We start from the raw sequence: 17,414 nt of genomic DNA, 5'->3' as shown, positions 1-17,414 counted from the left end.
TAGGAATATCTGACACTGTATTTTGCCTTTGAGTCAGGAAACTCCTTGTACAGCTGTATACATGTTTTTATAGCCTTTGGAAGAAAGGGTATTGTCTTTAAATTCCTAAGAAGGCTTTATCCAGCCTTCAAATTTTAAGTGGAAAACCATCTTAGGCTCTATTTTTTCCACAAGCTAAACAATGACGAGTGAACATACACCTATGCCTTGTTCCTCAGGTCAAACAGAGTTCACCTCATTAGAACAATCCCGGCTCAAACGCCGCCATCGGTGATTCTCATCTCAACGGCATAAAACAACAACAACGAGGGAACTCTTTATTTGAGGATGTTCCTTAATTACCCAAAAAATATCAGGTCAAAGCCTTTTACTTGGAACGTTTGCTGCTTTTTATGTCATCAGCCAATCACCATTAAAAAAAAACCCCTCCGTGGCTATTCTCTCTACCCCTTCCCACACACACCCATCCAACACTTTCCATCTTCTCACAGTCAGGGTAGACGAGCCTCATCAGAAGCAAGGTGCGATGAAGAGCGGCCTTATCACTCCAATACAAGAGCAAACACAGGAGTCTTTACAGCACGTTGTCTCAGGAAGCAGTGCACGGCAAGATTACTGCCCTTTAAGACGCCCTAAGACACGACCAATCCCAAGTAGTTCTTTATCTTGACAGTTTGCAGCTCTTTGTTTGCCTTTTCTGTGAAGCCTGGGGATAAAAGAGCAGCCTCTGTGAGCTGTGTCTGATTAGGATCTAATTGTTAACATTCACTGTCTTTTTTTTTATTATCATCATCAGGCCGGTGTTGCCACACATGCAGCAGGTAGAGGCCTTTTCGGTGTTATGAAGGACTCTTCCCTTGCTGCTCTCGTGTGTTACTCAAGTACTAGTTAGCACGAGGTGGCAGAAGAGGAGCCCCCAGCTCGACATCAACAACAACAACATCAACAAACAGGAATTGATGGCGAGTGTTTATTATCTGGTTTAATTGCTCCTCATCTGGAGGATCTGACAGTTGCGGTTAATGAGAGAGGGAGAGGAGGCACACTCGGTTGGCAGCCAGTTTTCACAGTGTAAGACGTGTAAGTGTGGGTGTGTGTCTGTGGTGAAAAGAGAATAGCTCACATTCCAGCTCAGAAGCGAGTAACACAGAAGAAACATCAAACGGGCCTCGTCGAATTATCGAAACAGGCCTCCGAATCAGGAATTTCAAGTCCACACCCAAACGTATACACGCTCTTACTGCAAACCTGCGTTCGCGGTTAGATAGATACACCTGTACCTGTACCGACAAACACAGGTCTTATCCTCCGCTGCAGGCTGAGTACGGGAATCGGATCCGAGCTGAGACAGGATTTCTCTGAAATCGAGCCTCTTCCTCAGTTTTTCATCTGGCCTGCAGCACACCTGGCTCATGTCCAACCAGGGACCTCCCTGACATTGTGCAGTGTCATGCACTCGCATCCAGGCATGGTCTGACAGAGGAAACATCAAGAAGCAGGAGGCGTTCGAGCAAGTGGGGATGCTCAGAGAAGGCCTGGAACACGGAATAAGGCTCTCTCCTCGGAGAAGGATGTACTTTTACTGTTAATTTTTGCCCCACAACCCAAAGCCAGACGAACACATTAACACAATATAAACACACGCACCACCAGAACCACACACAGGCTCGTTGTCCCATTCATAAATTCCTCCTGTTGAGAAACACGGGCATTTTTAAACAGGGCATACCCGCCCCTTTTACTATTCCAGCTCAGCAGGCCCACATGGGAACAATTAGGGGTGTACGCAAGTTTGGCGAAGGTCCGTAGCAACCAGCTGCATCTGTTTTTATTTACCTTTTTGCTCTGGTGCTGGATAATGTCATGAGCACATCTGCTACTGTGCAACGTAACCGTGGTTGCATGCGTGGTTGACCCATGATTCTGTAATTACCCGCTGAGCGAGATGAAGAGGCCCAACAAACCACTCAAAGCCACACATAGCCTTCCTCTCCCCCTCTTCCTCCCTCCCTCCTCCCCCCACCGTGTCTCTCCAGTGGCATGAAACTCCGTCTGCCTGAGAGCTGGTAGCTGATGCTGAAGTGGCATTTAATGACTCAAAGTTGTTCACAATAGTAATTCTGACTTCATTTTGATGTCATTAGATTACCACTTTCGTTCTATTATGCAGGATTAAAATGTGGTTGTTCTGCAGTGGGATGAGACTGATCACATTCCCTCATCTGTTTGCTTGTTTGTGGTCATGCAGAACAAGCTGCACAGTCTTCTTGCTGGCCCACTTTTAAAGGTCTGAACTAGAAAAATGTCATTTTTGTAGCTCAAATAAGGAGAAATAAAGAATTTGCTCCACAGCATGTGTCTTGCTTAAAAAATTGTGGACAAGCGGTCATGCAAGGAGGCTCAGAATAGTCAGAGATGGTAAATTTATGTCTCTGTAAGGTTTCACACTTCTGTATTAAATGAGGGAAAGTTTCGCCTACTTTACTCACATGTTTTGTTTTATATATATATATATATATATATATATATATATATATATATATATATATATCCTGAAAGTTCACACTATTAAGCATCTTCAGACAGCAAACTCAAAGCGACCAATCATGAAAGAACTTGTTTATAATAATGATGAGTGATTATGAGCAATAACAATGAAGACCATATATGGATCACTTCACAGAGTCTGTGTGTGTGTGTTCGTGTGTATATGTGTGTGTATTGGGGGGGGGGGGGGGGGGGGTGCCACCACGCTTAGCATATCCCAGATGTGCAAACCATATGCTCTGACTGAAATTAAAACAAAAAAGAAACAGTGAAACATGAAAGGGATTTTTAACTTTGTAAAGACAGTTAACAGTCGATACAGATAGGCTAATGGCCGAGAGAGGCCACATGAAAGAACCGGGGATGTTGGCATGCTTTTTGCACCACTTATTCCATTTCCTGCTCATAAGTTCACTGAGCAGATGGGAACCAAAGGCACAAGGAAGTTTAGATTTTCTGCCCCACAGACCGTTGTATATGATGCATGTAACTGCGCAACACCGCACGGTTATCATTTAGAGACGCTTTGGTGCATACCGGGAGGTCACAATAACAAAGGTGGAAAAAAAAAAGCAGTGGGACAAAAACGAAACCTCTTCAGCTATTTTGATCTATACCAGTAATTCTGTATGGGTGTTACATTTAAAGCACTCAAGTGAATAAATTTAACCCCCCCTTTCTATACTGCATATTGGATTTTCAAGAGTTATCTTATGATGAATAAAGTTCATTTAATTGTGCACACACACAAAAACAACTAGCACTGAATCTAGGTTTACTTTAAAAAACAAAAATTAAAAAAAAAAAAAGTCAAACTGCTTAATTTGGAAAAGAGCATCTGGAGGCAGGCTGTGACCTATCAGGAGCCTACTGAAAACATGTTGGAGAGTGCCCTCTGCTGTTGGTTTAGCGTACTGCAACGAGGGGAGCGACAGCTACAGCTGACATTACAGTAAATCAGAAGCTAAATTTGATCTGTTGTTGAAAAGAAAACAGTTTTTAACACATAAAATTGATTCTACCATCTAAGAATCTTAGAATGACCGCTGACAAGCAATCTGTGAGCTTTTATTATGACTTTCTGTGATTTGAGTTCAAGTTGCTCTGAAAGGTGGCATCAGCTAACACGAGGTCTTCTCTTCATCAGCCTGTTTTGCTGCTCGGAAAGAGACATGTTTATTTAACGCCTGCCTTTGTCTGAGTCTGGATAATGTCCACCCTGAGGCAATAGCTGGCAGAGGTCTGACGGTAATTCTGCTTGCGCTGTATAATCAGCCTTCACTGACCACTGCGTCACCTTTCATGACTGCAAACAGATGTATGTGGTACCAGTTGGGTTTAAAAGGAAAAGGAGTAAAATAGGCCTTAAAGTAATTAAGATATATTACTTGAAGAATCATTTCACTTAACTAAATAAATAAATCTAATCCTACCAAATCCACTGCAGTTTTTTCTCCTTTTGCTGTTGTTCATTCCTACTGCTTGTGTTGAGTTCCTGGTACTCTTCATCAGGCTGAGCCAGCGTAGTAAGAGACATATGTGGTGTTTGGGCTGTGGCTGCTGACGTAAGCAAGTCTGACTCTACTGAAACATTTGTAGCTGCATGTAGAAAATCAAATAAACTAGTTGTATTCGTATTAATGTCGATACTGGTGCCATTATCCAACACTGAAGAAGACACATCATCCCTTATTATCTCGTCAGCGTGGATATTAAAACTGCGGCCCTCTCTCAGCATGTGAGGAAGGTTAGTTGTGGGAAACTTTGCAGGCTTGAACGAATCTCTCTCTTTTAGGTTTTCTTCTGGGATGGTGACGAGGTCGGGCAAAGGCTCGTCCGTAGTTACAGTCTCACGTGTAGAGTCGAGTGTGGACGGGCTTATGTTGTTTGGGCCAGGAGAAGATGTGACATGTGATGATGTGTTTTTAGGTGCCGCTGTGGAGATAATGGTGATTTCAACAAAGGTGAGATTAAACAAAAACAATGCCACAATTTAATGACTGGTGCAGTGAATTCTGGCTTACAGGGATTGTGAAAAAACATGATTTGTGACAATGCAGCAAACACAGGTTTAATAATGAAGTTACACGAGTGCGATGTGAAAATTTGAAGCCACATTTTTTAAAACAATTATTTCTACATTCTCAGCAGTAGCTTAACTGACACAAAACTATTTTAGAAATCTTAAAATATATCTATTAAGGATCTTTTTTTCCCCATGTTTTAACATTTTCATATTAACAAAACACTATAAGAAGTGGAACTGCAGGCTCACAATAACTGTCCACAGGGATGCATCCAATCATCCAGTTAAGATCTCTTTATTGCATTGTTACGACATAGTTTGAAAAAATATATATATATCTTGGATCCAATTTCAGAAGCATGTTGTGTCCCTATACACTCCAGGCACTTTGTTAAGTACACCTGCTTGTTAAAGCAAATATCTAATCAGCCAGTGAATGTAGCTGTGTAGCCATCTTTAGTGTGACCTGATTAGGTTCAAACCAAATCATTAGAATGGGGACGAATGTGATTTAAGTGACTTTGAACGTGGCGTAGTTGTTCATGTTCATGTTCATGGGGTTTACACAGAATGGTCCAAAAAAGAGAGAAGAATGGACAAATAACAGTTGGTTGTAACCTAGGTATGCAGAAAAGCACTTCTGAACACATAACACCTCAAACCTTGAGGCAGACGGGCTACAGCAGTAGAAAACTACAGGAAGTGCCACTCCTATCAGCTAAGAACAGGTAACTGTGGCTGCAAAGGCAAAACTTTCAACACGGCAGCCAAAAAAATGCCCCAGAACCAGAAAGCAGGAGAAGCTAACACCGATATCAATCGAGCACATCCCTCAATTTATATTACACAGAATCAGTGACACCATAACATTAAAGTGGACAGATTATAAGTCACACTGTAAGTTCAAGTCCTGGTTCTAGCTTGTGACCCAAAGCCTAACTGTATGCATGCAGTATGTAGTTCCCTCATGAACTGCATTTTAGCTGCAAATATTTACTCAATCATTTTTACTCTCCACTGATTCAAAGAGGCATCTTTTCTGAAGGGTTCTGATAGCAGAGGGGTATGCTAGCAAATATATGACTTGTACTTCCTGACCTTGCTCCCTGTTATTCGTGGAAAATGTGTGCAAAAGCTGTTGATGTTAAATATTTATCCATTTAATTTTCTGCAGGTGTCTTATACAGTAGTAAATCAGTGCAGCGGCATTTTAAATTATATTTAGTGAGCCAAAGGAAAAAAGTGGTCCTTAAAAGAAGAAGGAGAGAAGAGAGCAGGATGAATATACAGCCAGGACTTTAGACTTCAGTGGCTCGAAAGATGAAGTGGTGATGGGTGAGTAGTTTTTCTTGGTGTTTTTTTAAGAGATTGAAACATTTTTAACACTCATATGCTGAAAATGTGCAATCACACTGTGATATATCTAGAAATTGTTCCACTGAAAATAATTGTTGAAGGAGGGATTTTAAAATGAGTGCTATTGATATTGATATGACTGATTATTGCTATGTGATATTATTTTTATTTAATTTTTTAAACATTCTTTTGGAGGGGTGCAATGAAGAGTGGGAAATGTGAAGAGAGAGCGTAGGGCCATGGGTCAGAGATGAACCTAGACTGGCATCCAAAAGAGGATCCAACCCTGTACAGACAATGTGTACCTAATAAAGTGTCTGATGTGTGTATATTGGAGTGTTTTCATTAGCAGGATTGAAACATTAAGCGTCTGGCTGAGCAACAAACAAGAAGTGCCTGGTGTGACTACATTAAATGCCATGGTCAAGAAAACATCCAATAATTGATCACCTCTTTAGTTTTTACTGTGCTCATCAGCAGAAAACTCACCTATGCATGGCAGCGTGCTCTCCATGGTCCAGTGCATTTTGTGATTTGTCTCTCTGAAGGTGAGCACAGCATCCACCCTGTAGAACGGCTGCAGGAGCCGGTTGTCATCTGTGCAGGGCTGTAAAATAAATCTGGGTTAGATGTGTTACTCTTTAATGAATCCTCAAAGCCGCACAGTTTACTCATGTTAGTGTATGCTTTGACAGCCATGCACTACTATTTGGAGTCATACAGGTTTGTGTTTCAGCACTAACCTTTGTCTGGAGTATTCTGGCTGTGGGAATGGACAGAGTTACAAATTCACTCGTCTCATGCACTGTGAAAGTAACTGTCTGGTTAACTGACAGGTCACTGAGTGTCAGTGTTTCATTGTGATAGGTGCCTCTTCTGGTCAAACCCATTCGGCGTTTGAGGATGTGCAGCACAGTCTTGTCTGCCGTGGATGCGTTCACTGAAATAAAATAAGATGTGTTAATGTGGTTAGTTAGTAACAAGTAATTATATTTGATGTATCTGTTTATAAGTATTTTCACTTGTTGCCAATTTCTATTTGATTACATTTGCACATTTGCTCTATATTTTTTTAACATACATATATATATATATATATATATATATAATGAGATATACAATGAGGTTGATACATTTTTGGACAATCATAAGTGTTTTTTAAATTTTGCTTCTCTGCACCATCACAGTGGATTATAAACCAAACAATCACCATGTGGGTAAAGTGCAAACTTTCAAATGGTTTAACAAAAATATTGCACAATATGTTTTGGAAATCAGCCATTGTTATATACAGTCTCCTACTTTCAGATGCTCAAAAGTTATCGGACAGTGGACCGGTAAAGCGTTTCGTGGCCTATTTCCTTATTGTTCAAAGAGCCTGACAACTAAAGTGGTTGACCACAGAAGTGCATTACATTTACATTGTTCAAAGAAAAGCAGCTTCATTACATCTAATGAACTCAGGAATGAGTCTCAAAGAGGTAAGCTTGTCATTGTTAAAGTCCACAATCAAGAGGAACCGTCATTAATGTAAATACAGAGGATTTACAACAAGGTGCTAACCACTGGTTAACCTCAAGAAGAAGTCTGGATTAGACTTTGTCAGAAAACATCTAAAAAAGCCTGCATGGTTCTGGTAAAATCAAGATTTGGTAAACTTCTTATACTGTTTCTATTCTCATCATTCTGGTAAACCTGTACCAGAATGATGAGAATAGGAACATTATGCAGAATCAGAGGTAACAGGTCGAGGCAGTGTTTTGGTATGGATGTGTATGACTGCCACGGACACTGAATCACGAGTATTTTCTGATGATGTGACTCCTGATAGAAGTATGAGGATGAACTGTGGATTGATAATGATGCAAAGTAACCCAAGAGTTTCTCAATGGAAAGAAATCTGATATTCTTCAATGGTCAAGTCAGTCACCTGATCTCAACCCAACGCAGCATGTTTTTTAGTTAAGAAATACAAAACTGAAGGCAGAAAGACCCACAAACAAGCAGCAACTGAAGACCTGGCCTAGCATCTCACTGGAGGAAACACAGCACTTAGAGAGCTCCATGGGCTCTAGATTTTACCCAGTCATTGACTGCAACAATCCTCGTGTTTAAAATCATGTTACTTTGTTCAGTTAATGTTGAACATTTGACCCTTTGGATCTGACCTTGAATCCACTGGACCAAGCTGAAACTTTGTAGCTTTAGTTCAAACTATGACCACATACACAACTACTGTGAATACTTTGGAGTTAAGAATATTTTGGCTTTGGATTCAGGACTTTTACATTTAAGTATTTTTAACATTTTTATAACTGATCCGTTCTCTTTAGAAGAGAGAAAAAGAGCAAATGTCCCCACCCCACATGTTTTTATCAACATTAAACAAAAAATAGCCCAAGTGATTTTTACTGATGTAAAGGTCAGCACAGTGACAGGTTTTTGTTATTTTACAGAATATTAACCTTCTTCTTAAACTGCAAAAAAAACATACTATATTTCTATAATAGATAGTGAAAAATTGTTGCTGTTGAACTGTAAAAGCTGTAACACAGATGAAAATACTGTTAAAAGTCCAACATTTATGCCCTCTTTTACGTTTTCCAAAGCCACCCAGTGGGCCCGACTGGAGTCTGTGCCAGGCTGCTTCTGGCCCCCAGGCCTTGTGTTTGACACCCCTGCTCTAATTAAACTCAAACACTCACTATTGTTGTTGGTTAATTTTTTTTTTTTTAAAGGAAAAATAACTTCCAGCTCCAATTCTGTCCTTGTTACCCACCTTTTGGACAAGTTGCTTCCATACTGTAGGCATATCTGTCTCTGACCAGCTTCAAATCCAAAAATTCCCCTTCATTTTCCATTATCTGTATTAACCAAACAGTAATTGAGTACATTTCAGTTGTAATACTAACAATAGTCACTAGGTGGCATAATGCTGTGTGAAGTCTCACGTTGACAGGCCTTAAGATCTCCCTCCTCCTGCCCTGAACTCTTATGTCTGTTACATTCACATCAATGTTCATCTGAATCAAGCTGGCATCTTCCAGAGCTACAAGGAGGTGATCGTCCAGACACAGCGACCACTGCAGCTGCAGCAAAAATCAGACAATAAATACAAACAAAAAGTTAGAATTGCTTTCCAAACATTAAACATCTACAGACAAAATTGTGATCATTTAGAAGGTAATCAGAATTCCAGGCACTGAATGTAATTACTACCTCATTATCCCAGTTTCCATAGGGAATTTCTCTGATCACCTGAGGGCACACACAAATTATTTCTAGTAACAAAGCAAACCAATCCTAATATATAAATACAGTTAGGTTGAAATGTGGCAAAATGTTCATTGTTACCTGAACATATTCAGGGTCACAGCGGATTTGCTCTCTGCTTTGCACCACAGACATCACAGGGCACTTCATTGTGAAACTGTGATGCTGGCTTCCAAATCGATTCATCCTCCGCACCAAATTTAATGTTAAGACATTAAAGCCATTCTGAAAAGTCAATATAAACACAGATCATTATCACCACCAAGCCCAAGTGCAAGGCTAAAAGATTTGAGGTTGTAGATATGGATTGCATATTTCAGAAAAGAATGCCAAACCTGCTGCCGAACAAAACACCCGGTGTAGCTGACTCTAAAAACGTAGTTATCGTCGGGGTCGTTTTGCAGTGAGAATCCACAGGCAGACAGCTGGAGATTCAGGTGGTCCAGAGATGCAAGGTTGGCTTGTGAAAAGCAAGCAGTGGTTCAGAAATGACATGTTCAACATTAAATGAATGCTTTTTAAAGTCATTTATCTTGTCATAAAGATATACCTTGGATACTTAGCGTCCTCGACAGCCAGACCCTGAACTCCTCAATTCTTGCACTGTGCATCCACATCTCCATGTATTCAGGAAAGCAAACCACATCTTCTTCTGAAATTGCAGCAGGTAGATTTCTCACAAACACTAGGAACATAACAGCTTTAGCTCATAAGTGAATAAATGTTCACCTGTTAATCTTGCTGCAGAAGTTTGAATCCATTCTTGTTTCTGAATGAAAAATGCGCTCTTTGTGATAAAACACTGCAAAAAACTGTAGAAAAGAGCATCGAATGGAGCTTATATTTGAAAGACGATGTAGATATAACATTTATACATATCGCTGTTACTCACATAGCAAGGATGCCTACTCTGATGTGATCCATGGTGAAGTGATGGAAACGTCTGTGGATAGTCTTATTTGTAGGTGAGAGGTGGTGTCACTGGCCTGGATAGGTTAAAGCACAGGTGTGTTTACTTTGCTTTGTTAAAAGGCAAGTGAGAAAAAAAGCTTAAAAATAAAAGAACAATTGCTGTTTTGAGCATGTGTGAAAATAAACTTTACAGGATTGTGTCCTTTTGTGTTTGTCATCCATCATGAATTACCCCTTTCACTTCCAGTGACCTCCTTTTATTAACCTTTATTGCTTTCTTGACATCGATGCAGAGATTGTTGCCCCTGTAATAAAATCTCACTTTACTTTACCTTCTATTAAATTGCGTCTTTAGGCACTTTGTTACTAGCAGCCTGTTGCAAAAACACATGATCATTTTATTGGTTGAATTTAGCAGGTAGAAATGGTATTTTACCCTGACAAGTTGATTCTCAAACTGCTGTTAGCCTTTTTTTTTTTTTTGGCTTATTCTGTGTTGCAGAATAAAGGTTGTCATACCAAATGTTGACTTTCAAGCTCATAAGAATTGTGCATGCTCAGTGTTTGCCTTACAAACTGTATTTGCATGGATGTTTGCACATATTTTATTAATTTTCTGCAGCTATTTCCCTCTATCCTGTAAATTCTGTTTGTATGCATTTCGAAAACATTTTGTTCATTCATTTATGTCAGGGTACAGGGTTTTATGTACAGATTGTTAGGGAGTTAAATAAAAAAAATTCTAAAAAACGAATTGTAAATACAGTTAGAGTTACTTAACATTGAAAACGATTAGATTTGGTTCCTATTGTTTATTATTGTGTCAGTGATGTGCTTTAAAAATTACCACGAAGACCGGAAGTTTTAGTCTCTGTCTCTGTCTCCAATATCGGGCAATAATACTGGCTTACCAAAACATCGGTCGGGCTTTTCTTTTTTTTTTAATTTCTTCAAAACATTACACACCTTTTGTTTGGGCTCCTAGCTTCCTGTGAGACTTCAAAGGGTAACTCGGGAGCTTTATCCTTGGCACAAACAAGTTACGACACTTGATGAATGTAAAATAATAAGGAAGATTAGGTTTAACTTAAATTCACAAACGGTAACTGGCAATTGATAGTCAAAAATTAATCTATTCAGAAAACGTTTTCAAATTAATTTTTTGGCAGCCCCACAAATAAGAGTGCACCCTCCCAAGTCGATGATGTCATCTTTACAAGGTGAGCATCAGCAGCCATTTTGTTAGCTAGCTTGAGGTTAAAAGAGGTTAGCCGCGTGCAGCTGTATTGATATACTCGCTTTGGTGGTGAAATTGCGTCGAAGTCGATAACTCGTCGAAGTTGTTATTGACGTACAGTTTTCGGCCACGCGCTCGTAAGCACGAGGAGGAGTCGTGTATTTGTTGACAGCGCGTTGTAAAACTGGACGGCCATTCATTTTTCGAGCTGACTTGAGTGTGCTAGCTCAGTGGCTAGCTGGCTAACTTGTTTACGAGTGTCATTTCTGGCAAAGAAAGCGTCCCGGCTTTCATGCCACCAGCTGTTAAACGCGAAAGAGTCGCAGAGTGACTGTTTCACGCAGTTCGCGTGTCTGCGCTTGTGTTACATTAGCTTCGCGCACAGTTAACAGAAGTAAACTAAAAGCCAGGGGCAGATCCGCTCGCACCACTCCGGTGTTTACTGATAACTTGAGCTCTCTCAGCTGACCGTGCTTGGACCAGAGCTCAGCCATCCTGGACACCATGTCAGAGCTTTACATTCGGGTGGCTGAGGAAGAAAATGAAGAACCCATGGAGATCCCGTCAGAGGACGATGGCACTGTTTTGCTGTCATCTGTAGCAGCGCAGTTTCCAGGGGCTTGCGGGCTGCGATACAGAAACCCAGAGACCCAGTGCATGAGGGGAGTCCGGCTTGTGGAGGGTGTCCTGCACCCACCGGAGAACGACTGGGGAAACCTAGTGTACATTGTCAATTACCCCAAAGGTATGCCAGGTGTTTGTGTCATTATAAACATGTAAGCAAATTGACAACCCTGCCCACAAACTGCCTGTTAAGTTGATTTGACTATAACTAGTTAAAAGTACCAATACATCGTATTACAATTAACGCTTTAATGCTCGGGATTGGTTCAAATTTGAACATAAAGGTGTTGTTCATATTGTAGTGAAGCTGCTTTGCCCAACACCTGCGCTGTATTTTAACTCGTATAAAAATGTTTGTGACTGTACAGTAGTATTATATTACAAAATTCAGCAGCATCACAAATTGGAGCCTCCAAAAGATACCTTAAAGAGAGATTACTGTATTAGATTGGTCTAAAAAAAACACAAATGACACCAACAAAAAAACATTGTGAGGCAGGTGACTGAACTGGATTAAAGCTCTGTATTTAATAGCTTGCTTACTGAATGTGATCAAATCCTGCAGCAAGGTTGTGACAACTGTGGAAAATTATAACAGATTAGTTGATGCTGTTATGGCAACATGTTATTGAAATAGTAAACACAGTTGTATTTCGGTTTTTTGTTTGTTTTTGTTTTTTTTTTAATTTAGGGGAGCTTTGTAAATGTATAAGACAAGGGTTTTTAAATGCTTTTTTTTCTCACTGGCATGATTTATTTATTCTTCATAGATAACAAAAGAAAGATGGAGGAAATAGACGCTGCCACAGTTGTGAAAATTAAAAGGGGCTTTCAGAAGACATCAGATCTTATTGTCCTCGGGTTGCCATGGAAAACAACAGAACAAGACCTCAAGGATTATTTCAGTACCTTTGGAGAGGTCATCATGGTGCAGGTATTGATGTGTCATGTGACTGTGAATGTTTTCTTAGTTCTTTTCTAGACATTGAGCGCAACAAGGGTATGACTTTTGTTTGTGTACTAATGAATTTGCTCACCTCGCCCATTTTCAGGTGAAGAGAGATGCAAAAACTGGCAATTCAAAAGGTTTTGGGTTCGTCCGGTTCACCGACTACGAGACGCAAACCAAAGTCATCGCTCAGAGACACATGATTGACGGGAGATGGTGTGACTGTAAACTTCCCAATTCAAAGGTGGGTTGGGCACGATTTTTACCGTGTCTCAAAGAAGTGCTTTGGTAGAAATTGATTTCTTCAGTGAATAAGGTTTGGTATAAATTCATTTTTAGGTTTATATGTAGGCTTACAGCACCTGTTACTGCTTGTTGATCTGTGTCACACGTTCACATACATTCACTTCAGATAAGGATTGGGTTTCCACACTTACAAGCAGGCGTTTTAAAGTCATTGCAGTGGATTTTTAAAAAAACGTTTAACACAGGTTACAAATGTTGATTAGCTTTTGTAAAACTGAATCTGGATTGTTGAGCAGCGTGACTTAAAATGAAATGGTGGTGCCCGTTCTTCCTTTCAGGCATGTCCCGATGAGCCGATGCGCAGCCGTAAAATCTTTGTTGGTCGCTGCACAGAGGACATGACAACCGATGATCTGAGGCAGTACTTCATGCAGTATGGTGAAGTCACAGACGTCTTCATTCCCAAACCTTTCCGGGCGTTTGCTTTTGTCACATTTGCTGATGACCAGGTAAGAGTGACCTTAAATGACGGCCTTTGAATATGAGTAGATGGTATTATACAGGAAGAGTGAGAAAGACCTAATATGTATGTTTAGATAAAACAAAAACAAATCTTTAATATCAGTAATTATATGCATATAAGTTTGGTGTAGTAGTGGAAAACATGAGAGCTCAATTACAGATTTATACTGTAAATACCTCATGATACCTGGTATTTATAGTGTACGGAGTATTTATTTACCTGTAAGAAAAAAGAGATACACAGACTTAGTAACTCATTTCTTTCTCAGGTTGCCCAAGCTCTGTGCGGAGAGGACCTGATCATCAAGGGTGTCAGTGTGCACATCTCCAATGCTGAGCCCAAACACAATAATAGTAGGCAAATGATGGATCGAGGGCGTTTTGGGGCTGGTGGGTTCAATCAGGGCTATGGCAGTAATCGCGGTGGACTAGGCAGCGGTAGTGGAGGGGTTAACTTCGGGGCTCTGGGTCTAAACCCAGCCATGGTCGCGGCTGCTCAGGCAGCGCTGCAGAGCAGTTGGGGAATGATGGGCATGCTGGCTAACCAGCAGGGTCTGACCACAACGGCAGGCACAGCCACTACAACCAGAGACCAGACCTATAGCTCTGCGAGCACCAGTTACAGCAGCCCAAACTCAGCTAGCCTTGGTTGGGCTCCAGGCACTAACACGGCCTCCAGCAGCGGCTTCAGCTCTGGCTTTGGTGCATCTATGGAGTCTAAATCTTCTAGTTGGGGAATGTAGATAGCTACGAGCTAACTCTTTCTGTTGCTATAAGGCTGACCTGGTAAGTATACATATGAGGGGGAATGGCTTAGATATTATGTTATTTAAAAAAGAAAAAATACACTGCCTTTTATTTTGTTAAAGAGGAAATTTATACTTGTGTGTGACTTACGTAGTCATGCATTGAATGGGTGAGAAGTGTAGTTTGTTAGTGGAAGCTGCCACACTACCTGGTTTTGTTTTTTGAGAATATGTTACACAAATTTACTGTGCATGCAGGATAAAATAATTTATAAACATGCACGAGTATCTCAAGAGCCCCCTGATTGCCTCTTGTGAAATGATGGGCTTTCTATAATTACATATAAGTATATATATATATATGTATGTATGCATTTGATTTTATCTTTGTTTTTGTTTGACATCTTTTGGAAACGCCTTCATGGAAATCTCTTCTGCAGTTCACCAACTCTTTCCCAATTTCCCGGGAGGAAGCGCCTCATTGGCAGCAATGTTCGACAGATCTCAGTATCATTTCCCCTCCTCCCATGTGTAAATGCTTTGTCATCCAAGAACACAGCTTCACTCTGCATATACTGTATTAGACGGTGGGTGTTGTCTTTTTTTCCTCTCCCCCTTTTTAATTTTTTTTTAATTTTTGGGATATAGAAATTTTGTCTGCTGTTGTCACTTTTTGAGATCAGTGAGTGGGATTGGTGTTGGCCCGAGTGAGAGTGAGCGAACGGGAGAGCGAAATGAAAGAAAGCGGTGTGAGTAGGACTGTTGGTGCGGAGTTTTTTCTTTTTTTTGTTGTTTGTTTTTCTTTTGGTTTGTTTTGTTTTTTAATTCAAAAGAGACAAATGCCTGCGAGAGTTGAGAAGAACCTGTGGCTTTGTGCGAGTGTGAGAGGAAGAAACCAGTACGAGTGTGTTCACCATGCCCATCACAAGGACATTTATTGCATCTCGAGATCCCTACGGTCTCTTTCTCTCATTGTTTTCTATCAACCTTAAATCTTTAAAATCACAGTGAAATGTCAAGTGCTATGAGTATTTGTATCCTTTTGTAGCCTTCTCTTGCTATCTGATTTGACGTGAATGCTGTGTCTGGTTGTGTGCTTTACTTTCTCCTTGTTACCACCCTCTCTGTGTGAAAATGTGACCTTGTGCTAGTGAAGTCTGTGTGGGTGGGTGGGGTTGCGGGACACTGAAAGAGTGCTGAAGTTTGAAAGCGAGCTCAGAAGTTGATGTGGTGAATGTTTGACAAGTTCCCATTGAAAGTTTGTGTTTGAAGTGGTTACGAATGCATTTTCTATGTTTTGTGAATAAAGGGAAGTCTGAAATAAAATTGAATTTGACTAGGTATAATGCCCTCTTGATAGTCAATTATTTTTAACTTACTTTACATTAATTGAACTGCCAACACTTTAATTCACATGTATAGGGACCTCGGACACGGAAAGCCCAGGTTTTCGTCTGAATGAAGGTTGGAGTCAGTTGCGTGGAAGACGAAGCCTTTGTTGGGTGTGCCGGTGCAAACCACAATGAACCTTAATCCTGAAAAGGATCTTCTTCACCTCACTTGCAAGAAACCTTGGACCACCAAATTTAGAGCGGACCATACTCTGTGACAATCAAGGTATTTTTGGGGTTTTTGTCATACATAAAGATGTCACAGTTGGGACGAAAGTAACACCTGCTGCTTGGCAGCGATCATTCCTTTGTCTGGTCCCCAATCTGTGAGACAGGTCTTGCCTTTCTAAAACTGGGTGTTTGTCAGTAAACACTTTATTCTTTTGTCTCCCAACAGTCACTGACATCAAAGTATTAACCAGTCGGGTGTTTGATGTGGTTAAAAATGATATCGGTGTAGCAGGAAGCTGTCTAGTTCTGTTTACCTTGATTGTTAAGTGACTGAAATGTATCACCTGGCTGTTCTTTTTCTTTTTTTCATCAAAGGGACTTAACTGACTGAACAGCAGCAATTCACACATTGTATTCTGACATATTAGTATTGCATTGTTAAATAAAGGTTTGGAGTTTTTAATCATTGTGGTCTCTCAATGTAGATAAAATGTGACTTTTTTTTTCAGGCCATAATCTCTAGTTTTCCTTGCTTTTAATCCATATCTCTTTTTAGGATTTATTTGAAAACACGGATACAATTCAGATTTAGTCTTTTTGTTAAAACGGCTCTAGCATCCTGCAGAAAGCTAGCTCATATATAATGTATATAGAAGATTGACTATATAAACAGACTTTTACAGTCTTTGTTGGTGGATGTAATTTATATTTTCCTCCTGATGATGGTGCTGTTGTACAGTTTTTGCTGATTGTTGGACAGGACTCACATCCCCTTCATATATTAAAATTTGTTGATACTTTCCATTTTTAAACGGCTGTAAGAGTTTGTGAAAATTTCTCTGCACACTCAAGACTACTATGAAACTAAACGTACAAATCATCAGTTGACAATCTGGAATGCGTCTCTAAAGGTTGTATTTATGTAAAAGCAGATTGTTGGGTTTTTTTTCCAAAAACAAAACAACTTTTATCTAAAATCTTTTACACTCTAAATTACTTTTAATAATGTGTGGAAACCATGTGTTTTTATGGGCTGTCTGACAAGGTTTCTGCAAACTTATTGTTGGTGTGAAATCATTTGAGATGAGCTCATTAAAACTGTACATAAATGCAGAAATTGTGATTTTTAAGAACTGAAAAAGGGCATCAAAACCAGATCAGTTTAAGTTTTACCTAAAAAATTAAATGAATAACAGAGAAGTCTGTACATCTCTCAGAATTACTCTGCAATAATACCAGAAGTACAAGATAGTGGGTTTAAATATTTTCCTTGTGCTTAAACATAACATAGCCATGATCTTTAAAAGGTCCTCCTAGAACTCATTCCCCATAGAGAATAACCTTTCTCACAGTGTGATTTAAGGTGGTTTCTCCCACTGCAAGCAGGTTGCAAAGGTTTTCCAGAGGAATTTGT

At 40.0% G+C, this 17,414-nt stretch overlaps 2 protein-coding genes across 3 annotated transcripts in view; one reads left to right on the top strand and one right to left on the bottom strand.

Annotated features, from left to right (window-relative positions):
- Positions 1 to 11,228, bottom strand: part of ciroz (ciliated left-right organizer protein containing ZP-N domains) — a 28,715-nt gene extending 17,487 nt beyond the window's left edge. Inside the window, exons 1-12 of the mRNA XM_085443446.1 lie at positions 11,081 to 11,228; positions 10,095 to 10,188; positions 9,932 to 10,014; positions 9,753 to 9,854; positions 9,538 to 9,662; positions 9,284 to 9,427; positions 9,149 to 9,187; positions 8,881 to 9,018; positions 8,709 to 8,793; positions 6,673 to 6,869; positions 6,419 to 6,536; positions 3,981 to 4,482 (exon numbers count right to left, since the gene is read on the bottom strand). Of these exons, the coding sequence (XP_085299572.1) occupies positions 3,981 to 4,482; positions 6,419 to 6,536; positions 6,673 to 6,869; positions 8,709 to 8,793; positions 8,881 to 9,018; positions 9,149 to 9,187; positions 9,284 to 9,427; positions 9,538 to 9,662; positions 9,753 to 9,854; positions 9,932 to 10,014; positions 10,095 to 10,126 (1,565 nt within the window). The 5' untranslated portion in view covers positions 10,127 to 10,188; positions 11,081 to 11,228. The remainder of the gene's footprint in view (positions 1 to 3,980; positions 4,483 to 6,418; positions 6,537 to 6,672; positions 6,870 to 8,708; positions 8,794 to 8,880; positions 9,019 to 9,148; positions 9,188 to 9,283; positions 9,428 to 9,537; positions 9,663 to 9,752; positions 9,855 to 9,931; positions 10,015 to 10,094; positions 10,189 to 11,080) is intronic.
- A 123-nt stretch (positions 11,229 to 11,351) lies between these two features.
- On the top strand, positions 11,352 to 16,810 carry tardbpa (TAR DNA binding protein a). 2 transcript variants are annotated; one of them, XR_014917115.1, is made up of 7 exons: positions 11,354 to 12,096; positions 12,746 to 12,909; positions 13,028 to 13,168; positions 13,509 to 13,679; positions 13,962 to 14,046; positions 14,879 to 15,025; positions 15,861 to 16,810. XR_014917115.1 is itself a non-coding variant. In XM_085443448.1 (5 exons), the coding sequence occupies exons 1-5, from the start codon at positions 11,856 to 11,858 to the stop codon at positions 14,433 to 14,435; spliced, it is 1,191 nt and encodes a 396-aa protein (XP_085299574.1). In that variant the 5' UTR covers positions 11,352 to 11,855; the 3' UTR covers positions 14,436 to 14,946. The 2 variants fall into 2 exon arrangements, 1 of the variants encoding a protein (XP_085299574.1); XM_085443448.1 differs by lacking the exon at positions 15,861 to 16,810 and having other exon boundaries at positions 11,352 to 12,096; positions 13,962 to 14,946.
- The last annotated feature ends 604 nt before the right edge of the window (positions 16,811 to 17,414 follow it).

This window comes from Copadichromis virginalis, linkage group LG20 (genome assembly GCF_057382275.1).
Source record: "Copadichromis virginalis isolate Kocher_CV1m ecotype Utaka linkage group LG20, C_Virginalis_male_GT1.1, whole genome shotgun sequence".
NCBI lineage: Eukaryota > Metazoa > Chordata > Actinopteri > Cichliformes > Cichlidae > Copadichromis > Copadichromis virginalis.
The sequence above is the reverse complement of the archived record's forward strand: the minus strand, read 5'-3'. Positions and strand labels throughout refer to the sequence as shown.